This window comes from Camelina sativa, chromosome 16, assembly GCF_000633955.1.
Source record: "Camelina sativa cultivar DH55 chromosome 16, Cs, whole genome shotgun sequence".
NCBI classification, from domain to species: Eukaryota; Viridiplantae; Streptophyta; class Magnoliopsida; order Brassicales; family Brassicaceae; genus Camelina; species Camelina sativa.
Window position 1 is genome coordinate 25422882 of NC_025700.1, and position 8683 is coordinate 25431564.

An 8683-nucleotide genomic window follows, 5' to 3' on the forward strand; every position below is an offset into this window, starting at 1 on the left:
GTCGTCATGGGGCGGAGGAGTATTACTCCATTCCCTGAAAGTTACGCGTACGCAGTTTGATAATCTCTGGTTGGCTATTGTGATCAGGAGTTTATTGAGGGTAATTCCAATTGGATTGGTCTTTTTGATACCAAATGTTGATTCAAACTCAACCATTCTCCCGGCTGAAATGTTAACAAACAGAAGAAGTGAAGGTGTTGATACAGAGAAGATAGAGATGACAGCTCTGATCCGTGATGAAGCTTGAGTTGAATCATTTATGTTTTCAGGTACATTAACATCAGATTCTTGAGAAAACCTTTTTAAAGTGTTTTTTCTCTCTAATCATTGTTTGTTTCTACGGTTTAGATCATTTTCCTTCCTCATAAGATCATCAAACATAGTTTCTTACAATTCATTATAAGCTACTGCTATACTGATACAGACATAAATATTTATAAGAATAGTGAGAGAATTCAAATTGGCTTTGCCAAAAGAGATGATTTGGCTTTTCATGATATATGAAGGGAACACAAAGGGTTTTTATAAGTTATGGGGTAGTCATCATCAGATACTGCAGTTTTCTCTTGCAATTCCAAGCCTCTCTTGTTTTGTATCATATATTACTCTCTGGTTTTTCTGCTGGTAGTTTCCGATGATCCCGACTTCATTTTCATATGACAGACTTGCCAAGGCCAAGCAAACCAGAGAAGCGTCAGGCTTGACAAAGTAGAACACACCGGTGACATCCACTGCGAGCTCAGCGTTACCTTCGAAGATCATTTTGATAGTGGGGATGCTAATGTCTTCATAACTTGTGAGGTTAAAGCAAGTATCTAAGATTGAATAACCAGGAGCTGAAGGAAACCCGGAGAACTGTTTCAGAAACTCTGTTTTCACAGCTTTGTAGATGGAAGGTGGCAATCTCGTGATAACCGTTCCTGAATCGATTAGAATCCCTCTACCGAAGCTTGATGTTTCCAGCTCCACGCCACCAATGCTAGCACCGGTGAGATTCAGAATGTAAAAGGAACTAAGCTGAGGGTTTTGTAGTAACGGCGTGTAGGACACTGAAGTTAAATTCTTGTACACAGAGGAATCATTTCCGAAAGACAATGAACCAGAAGCTCCATCCTCAAGAGAAGGTAGACAGTATGAGAACACTCCGTTGAAAGTTTTCGAAGTTTGGGAGACTAAAGAGACTGAGCTTTTTCCCAAACCCATTAAACCAGAGGCTCCCCCAAACAGACCTTTGTTGTTTCGGCCACAACCAAAGACAAAGTTTTCGATTTTTGTGTCTCGCAATAAGATGCTTTCACTTGCCAAGTCTCCTCGAGTGTATGATCCATCTCCATAGCTGACAACGTACTCACAATTTGTCTTTACGACGCCATTGTAACCTCCACAAAGGCCTGAATTGCCGGTAGCTGCTACAAGGTCCTGACAAGTGGATGAGTTACACAAAACCGTCTTGTAAGAAGATGAGACTGATGGGTCATACAGAGGACCTTGTTGGTTGTAACATGATCTGCAAGGCTGGCATTGGACCCAAGTCAAGTCGCTTCCAGTGTCAACGATCAAACTCATGTTTTTCCCTCCTAATTCAACTGTAACGATGTAGTTCAAAGTCTCAAGTTTTATCCCTGAGGTTAACGGAATCTGAGTTTCGGAAACAGATTGTTCGGTGGTGCGGCTTGAGGTCAGTGCTTTGATTCTGAGTTGAAGTGACTGAACTCGAATGTTATCCAAAACTAAGGTTCTTCTCAGCTTCTTACCCCAGTCTATAGTCTTTCCTGAGCAAATTTCTCTATGTTTCATCTCCAATGTGGTGGATTCTTTTCCGTTTCCTAAGATTTCAAAACATAATCATCATTTTTAATAAAGTAAACCGAATCATTATTGTCTCTTTGCAATAAACAACTGACATAAACAGAGTAAAGAAAGAGTCAACAATGAGAGATTAAAAAAAACAGAGGTTTTGTATACTCTGGAATATACAAACATATGTGATAGATGAGTTGTCTTCCATGGAGGAAAGAAGCTCAAGATTCTATATGTAAAGCTTTAGAAAAATAGCTATACTAATCCCAATTCGAGGAGAAAGGATATTATAAAGTAGTGTAAAAAGCTAATGACTTTAATTAAGAGTTTATACAAAATTTGAGACTTTTGCTAATCTAACCTTAATTCACGCTATTATTAAACTAAAGTAAAAAGGAATAGTATCCACAACTCTCTCTTCTCTATGGTTGGTGAGCGTTAAAGGAAAAAAGAAAAAACAAGACTTACCAAGACTGCGAGAGAAACATGAACTCGAAGCTTCGTATGATTTCTTGGGAGACCAGATGCTGTTGTGTACTCGGAGAATCTTCTTCTCGTGGATGCCATGAACAACACACGAGAGAAGGAAAACAAGAAGAAGAAGCAAAGGAGCAAGTGAAAGATTCAATGGAAGATATGTTGCTTTCTTCAACATTTTCGTAACGATGATTCTCTTAATTCAGAGGAAAATAATAAGAGGTGAGAGAAGAGAGAAGAGAGGAGAAAGAGAGATTCTTGGGGAGTTTGGATGTAGTGAAGAGAACAAAAGAGCAAGGGCTGGCGAGAGAAGTGGCAAATCAAAAGAATTAGGACCCCACTTTGTTGTTTGCATGAGAAAAATTGTTGGGGATTCATGTGAATTACTGCAAGACAAAATTAATTTACCAAATTGCTAAATATATTTACATTGTTTTTGGTGGTTTTTAATGTACGATAAAATTTTGTTTTTGTTAATAAAAGAAGAACTCAATGTGTGCAAGTGGAACTGCTGGTGCTACCTCTGTTAATTTTTATAGAGAGTCTTGTCTTGTCCCCTAATGCAAGTGGAGGGTTTCAAACTCGTTATAATCAATCTTCATATTATTAACAAGCGGTGATTGATAAATACAACGCCAATGCCATATTCTTCTAAATACTATACTTGAGGTTAATTTATAACATTGTATAAATAAAGTAAACTAATTATGTTGCTTCAAAATATATATATTTAGAATTTAGTTTGTTCTAAGTTCTAGGTAAACATTAAAATGCCAAGTATATTATATAGCTCGTCCTAGTAATATATATTGTTTCATACTAAGGTTGAAATAAACATTGTTACGTAATAATGATTACTGTTATAGATAACTTATTAAGGTCATGCATGACTCATGACATGACCTTAAAAAAAGACAATGACATAAGATTTGAATATATGCGTTGTTTTTTTTGCTTATCAACAAAGAACAAACAAATTAAATACAGAAGAAAAGACTACTCAACAGGGAATCTAACTGTCGCAACTTCCACTTTTGTTTTTAGGATTTGTCTGAGTATAAACACAGTTAACGTCTCTAACTAAGGTTCTTTTTAGCTTGTAACTCTCGTAGAAATTGCCTCGAATTTGTTTTTCCTTCCCATGACCACTTTCACATGATCTTTCTTCTCAAGACTTCAACTATCGAGTCAAGATTTCAGTCATGTTGTACTAATATTCATCATGGTAGCAGTAACTATTGTCTATTGACGGAAGGTTGCATAGCTATGAGCCTATGATTATGTCTTGGATTCAGCAAACTTGAAATTTTAATTGAGAAAAGTTGATTGTTAATAATGTTCAAGTCTGCTTTCTCCATACAAATCATATACTATAAAGACGGGAAAGTGATAACAAAAAAATGCAAATGATTAATCTTGGTAGTTGAAAGAAACATGCCTTGTGATTTCCGTACGGTTTTTATATTAAGCAGGGCAAGTTGGTACGTGATTTGATTTGCTCTGTTTGCCACTAAAGGAGTGAATAGTACTAGTAATTAGTAAAAACGTTTGTAGGAATAATCATTAATTTGGTCCTACCACTTATTTGACTTGTTTCATTCTACGTAGACTATACGTATAATCAATTGATTTCTAATGTGTTCGTTAACGTATATGACATTTAATTTTTGTTTTGTATTAACTGAAAAAAAACGATTACGCAGCAAACATTAATCTTTAGATTTTTTTCGTTGTAAGAACTAAAAAAAAAAAAAGCATATCTCTACCTTATTTTCTTCATATTTTACTAGGGTTCTCAATTTCTAACCTTATATAGCACATCAATTCGGAAAAAAAAATATTATCCAAGAAGATAGATAAATGTGTATCAAGAAATTTATATCCAAATCAAACAAGGATTTTGTTTTTCCCGTTTGGATAAGAAAATAAATCTATAACTATATATAAAAAAAAATTAAAATAAGATGGGAGAAATAACAGGAAAAATCTCATTGACATTATCTGGAAAAATAAATTATAAGATTTGCGAAATTCTGCAACAAGAAGTAACAGTCGTGGTCCGATTTTGTTCCAACTAATTCATCCAACGGTTAAGATAGATGAGCGTATATTAAGTTAAGATGCACGTTGTTCCAGCGAATTAGAGCACTTTGTTAAGTTTCATGTGTTTACCTTTTACGGCGAATCTACGTGTGCGCGAAAGCTGAAATCTTCACAAGAAATCTAGAGACGACGAGGAGGAGAGAAAAGGATGACACTTTCTTCTTCAGATCCATCTTCCAACACGAACCCACTTTTCGTTGTGTGATTTCAATACCTGAAGAAGCCCTTTCTTTCATTGAAAAAAAAAACAAAAAAGATTAGATTTTTTTAGGTTTAGGCGAATAGAAGAAGAACAATGGAATCAGAGCTCAAAGATATGAATTCGAATCCACCTTCGAGCAAAGAGGAACGGCCCTTGCTGAAATCAGAATCCGATTTGGCTGCTGCCATTGAAGAGCTAGACAAAAAGTTCGCACCTTACGCGAGGACGGATTTGTATGGGACGATGGGTTTGGGTCCTTTTCCCATGACTGAGAAGATTAAGTTGGCTGTCGCAATGGTGACGCTTGTTCCGCTGCGGTTTCTTCTCTCTATGAGCCTCTTGCTTCTCTATTACTTGATTTGTAGGCTTTTTACGCTCTTTTCTGCTCCTTATCGTGGGGCAGAGGAAGAGGAAGAAGAAGGTGGTGTCGTTGTTCAGGAAGATTATGCTCACATGAGAGGATGGAAACGTACTGTTATTGTCAGCTGTGGGAGGTTTCTCTCTAGGGTTTTGCTTTTCGTTTTTGGGTTTTACTGGATTCATGAGACCCGTTTGGATCGTGACTCACTCATGGATCCCAATCCTAAAACTACTTCTGTAGAGGTATAAACTTAGCTACGTCTGCAAGATTTTATGCTATGATTAGTTTTTGTGTTTGTATAGCGTGGTAGGAACTTCTAGTACTGGATAGTTAGTTATTAGGAACCTTAAGTGTTGTCAGACTTTGCTGTAAGGAGATATAATAGTTTAGAGGCAATTTATTGGTAGGATTCTAGCTTGGTACGACAATGTTGGCTCAAAGGAGAAGTTAGGTTGCTGTACCATTTATTAAGATGGTCCTTGCTTGGGACCTCTTTTTTTCCTGAAATTGATTCAATTATTAGTTCCCACTGATGGCTTGACGTTTGCCTTTTATCTTAATTTGTTCTCTCTTTTGGCTGCAGATTAGCCAGAAAGGGGATGCCGCCACGGAGGAACCTGAAAGACCTGGAGCCATTGTGTCCAATCACGTTTCGTACTTGGACATTTTGTATCATATGTCTGCTTCTTTTCCAAGTTTTGTCGCCAAGGTTAGTTGATAGATATATACTCTTTGGTAGCTCTGCAAAACTGGGTGTCGTTTTGGCAGTGGCATTAACATTTCTTTCTGTTTTCCCTCATGATTTTGATGCTGAAGAGATCAGTGGGCAAACTTCCTCTTGTTGGCCTCATTAGGTGAGTTGTGAATGAAAAAATATTTGTACCTCATCTCAACTTCTAAGTGTCCTTGTTTCTGTTATTTGTTTGTATTGATTATCTCACACTTGGTTATATCTTGTTTCGTTGTTTTCTGACAGCAAATGCCTTGGTTGTGTCTATGTTCAACGAGAAGCAAAATCGCCTGATTTCAAGGGTGTATCTGGTATGTGATTCGTACAAGAAAAACAATCTTCAGCTAGTGTATTTTTTCCTAGTTTTACTTCCATTTGTTGGTAGTCTGTGTTATGCAATTGATAATTAAGAAAATTATGAGCCTAACCTCTGATTCTACTATAAATAGTTGTCATACTATATATCTAACCACTATTCTTATCTTTGCAGGCACTGTAAATGAAAGAGTTCGAGAAGCTCATAGGAACATATCTGCTCCAACTATTATGCTTTTTCCAGGTTCAATATTGCTCTCGTAATCAATTTGTCTACCAAACCATCATTGTTTCCTTAAAACTTCTGTTTGCGCTCACTGCAGAAGGAACAACTACCAACGGAGACTACTTACTTACATTCAAGACAGGTGCATTTTTGGCTGGAACTCCTGTTCTTCCGGTGATTTTAAAATATCCTTACGAGCGCTTCAGCGTGGCATGGGATACAATATCCGGGGTGAGTATTTCTTATTAAAAAATTTGCGGTTTTCTCAGAAGTTCCGCTTCTAAACAGGTTTTGTTTAGGTGAGTTACAAGAATCGTGTTTCTTGTTTTGCAGGCACGCCACATCTTATTCCTTCTCTGTCAATTCGTAAATCACTTGGAAGTCATACGGTTACCTGTATACTACCCATCACAAGAAGAGAAAGATGATCCCAAACTTTATGCTAGCAATGTTCGGAGATTAATGGCCACCGAGGTATTGCTTTCCCAACTGCAGTAAGACTTGACCTGTATATATATACTTTTGGCTTGTGTGTTATTGCTCACCAACGTTTGGTTGTGCTTGTCTTTCTGTTGCTTTCAGGGTAACTTGATTTTATCGGATTTGGGACTTGGCGACAAAAGGATATATCACGCAACTCTCAATGGTAATCTTAGTCAAACCCGTGATTTCCATCAGAAAGAAGAATGAAAATTTACTGGCCTGACAATGTTTGTAATGTAGTAGTCATTACCAAAAAAACAACCATGCCTGTGATTGAATGAATAATGGATCTTTGATGATAATAAAAGCCAAATGTTTGATTACACGACTCAGGCTTTCTATCTGTCTCTTTAACTATTGTGTTATAGTGAGTTTTCAATAAATCAGAAAAGAGGCTGTGGATGGGATGGAAAGTTTGGGCATGTAAATCTGAAGCATCTCTTTCGTGTTCGTGCAGGTTTGTTTTGCAAAAGCTAATATGGACACTCGAAATTCGTGGTCCGTATATTTCATTTATTCATAGGAGAAGGAAACACTTTTAACACAACTATACAGAGAATACATCTCATTTCTGAAACTTGTATTTCTTTTTTGGTCTCTGTTTCTATCTGAAGCAACTTTAGACACACACATACACACACAGCAAATAGTTCTTCGTCCTCTTAAGAACTTCAATGATTTAATCGAATGTCAGGTTCAAATCTTGCAGGCGAATTCAAAACTTAGAATATATAATGTTCTTGATTGATTTTGTTCTAACAGGAGGGAACAACGGTAGCTTAACCAAATAATACATGGTACTAAGCTTCTTTCCTTCTTCCTTATGGACGAGACGAGACACAAATCTACAAAAGAATAAACAAACAGAACAGTGCTATTATAGGGTGGCACATAACTTTGCTGAAAACTAGCTTAGGGTTCTTCAGCTCCTTCTTCATCTTCTTGTATCATGTTCACAAGCATATCGACTTGCTCTTTTAACATAGTGTTCTCTCTTTCAATCTCTGTCCTCTTGCTTCTCTCTTGTAGCAGCTGAAGTTGCAGATGCTCTAAGCACCGTGAATCCTCTTCTAGCTGCTCGTTTAACCCATCTATCTCTCGATCCTGTCATAATCCCTTAATAAAAAAATCCCCAACAACCACAAAACATGAGCAAAAAACCTGCACTATGTATGGTTTAAGTTTTACCTTTCTGTTCATTTCTTGGACAGCGATTCTTCGCATGCTCTCAACTACATCGACATTGACAAGCTTCCTCTTCTTACCAATCAACCAGCCTTTAGGGTAGTTGGCAGCCTCGAAATCTGGCGGTGGCAACAAGGAATCAGCCGCTGTTGGTCGCTTTCCGTTCAAGTTTGTAATGGGTTCAAGTGGCTCAAAGAGAGCTTTTCTTTTCTCGGACAGAATAGGAGTTGTGGTCATTGGTTCCCCAACTTTCTCGGTCTCCATTGCTGTTATCTCGTTCTTCTCTGGTGTGACCTCCATAACAGCCTCGGGTGTCTTGTCTGGGTTCACCGATGCTGCAACCAAAATAGTTAAAGCTTTGAGTTCCAAACTCACATGCAAACGGATCAGAGCAATTTACTTAAGTTAATAAAAGTTTTTGATTTTCCAAGCAAAAGCTCCATGTCGAGATCTCTGAGCACATACTTTAAGGAGATAGGTCACAGGAAGCTAATTCAAGCATGGCTTACACGATTAGTACTATGAGAGTGCTCAAAGCCCAAATCTTTCAGACGAGAAATAGAAAGGGTAGCTAAAAAATAATGGATGGGTCAGTGAGAAAACAAGAAAGAGAGGAAAAGAAGAGAACCTGATCTTTTCCTTGATTTCCACGCGATCTTGGTGGTAGAGACAGGGAAAAAACCTCCGACAAAACCATCACTGACTGTCTTGTTTGTCTGCGTATTCTCTTTCTCAAATCCAACCCCTTTCTCCATCTACCTCTAATCTGAAAAACCCACACACGAATTTTGGAGAAGGAGA

General features: G+C 37.5%; 3 protein-coding genes across 5 annotated transcripts in view; 1 reads left to right on the plus strand and 2 right to left on the minus strand.

Annotated features, from left to right (window-relative positions):
- On the minus strand, window positions 344-2759 carry LOC104752415 (aspartyl protease family protein At5g10770-like). Its single transcript, XM_010474543.2, has 2 exons — window positions 2269-2759; window positions 344-1826 (listed from the first exon to the last, which is right to left on the minus strand). Exons 1-2 carry the CDS (start codon window positions 2453-2455, stop codon window positions 547-549), a joined length of 1467 nt encoding a protein of 488 aa, XP_010472845.1. The 5' UTR covers window positions 2456-2759; the 3' UTR covers window positions 344-546.
- Window positions 4442-7366, plus strand: LOC104752416 (lysophospholipid acyltransferase LPEAT1). 2 transcript variants are annotated; one of them, XM_010474545.2, is made up of 9 exons: window positions 4676-5185; window positions 5527-5652; window positions 5760-5797; window positions 5920-5984; window positions 6164-6232; window positions 6312-6445; window positions 6548-6688; window positions 6797-6860; window positions 7155-7366. In XM_010474545.2, exons 1-9 carry the CDS (start codon window positions 4676-4678, stop codon window positions 7172-7174), a joined length of 1167 nt encoding a protein of 388 aa, XP_010472847.1. In that variant the 3' UTR covers window positions 7175-7366. The 2 variants fall into 2 exon arrangements, with proteins under 2 accessions (XP_010472846.1, XP_010472847.1); XM_010474544.2 differs by lacking the exon at window positions 7155-7366 and having other exon boundaries at window positions 4442-5185; window positions 6797-7025.
- LOC104752417 overlaps window positions 7420-8683 on the minus strand; it is a 4169-nt gene continuing 2905 nt past the window's right edge. The window contains exons 2-4 of one of the 2 annotated variants that reach the window (XM_010474546.2): window positions 8511-8669; window positions 7886-8217; window positions 7420-7801 (exon numbers count right to left, since the gene is read on the minus strand). In XM_010474546.2, the coding sequence (XP_010472848.1) occupies window positions 7610-7801; window positions 7886-8217; window positions 8511-8637 (651 nt within the window). In that variant the 5' untranslated portion in view covers window positions 8638-8669 and the 3' untranslated portion in view covers window positions 7420-7609. The remainder of the gene's footprint in view (window positions 7802-7885; window positions 8218-8510; window positions 8670-8683) is intronic. The other variant, XM_010474547.2, reaches the window with a different exon arrangement.

Bases quoted from the DNA above. Each gene is read 5' to 3' on its own strand.
- LOC104752415 (XM_010474543.2), bottom strand. From the start codon at position 2,455: ATGTTGAAGAAAGCAACATATCTTCCATTGAATCTTTCACTTGCTCCT. The intron at 1,827-2,268 runs GTAAGTCTTGTT...TTGAAATCTTAG, and splicing joins ATGTTTCTCTCGCAGTCTTG to GAAACGGAAAAGAATCCACC.
- LOC104752416 (XM_010474544.2), top strand. From the start codon at position 4,676: ATGGAATCAGAGCTCAAAGATATGAATTCGAATCCACCTTCGAGCAAA. The intron at 5,186-5,526 runs GTATAAACTTAG...TTTTGGCTGCAG, and splicing joins CTAAAACTACTTCTGTAGAG to ATTAGCCAGAAAGGGGATGC. The intron at 5,985-6,163 runs GTATGTGATTCG...TTATCTTTGCAG, and splicing joins TGATTTCAAGGGTGTATCTG to GCACTGTAAATGAAAGAGTT.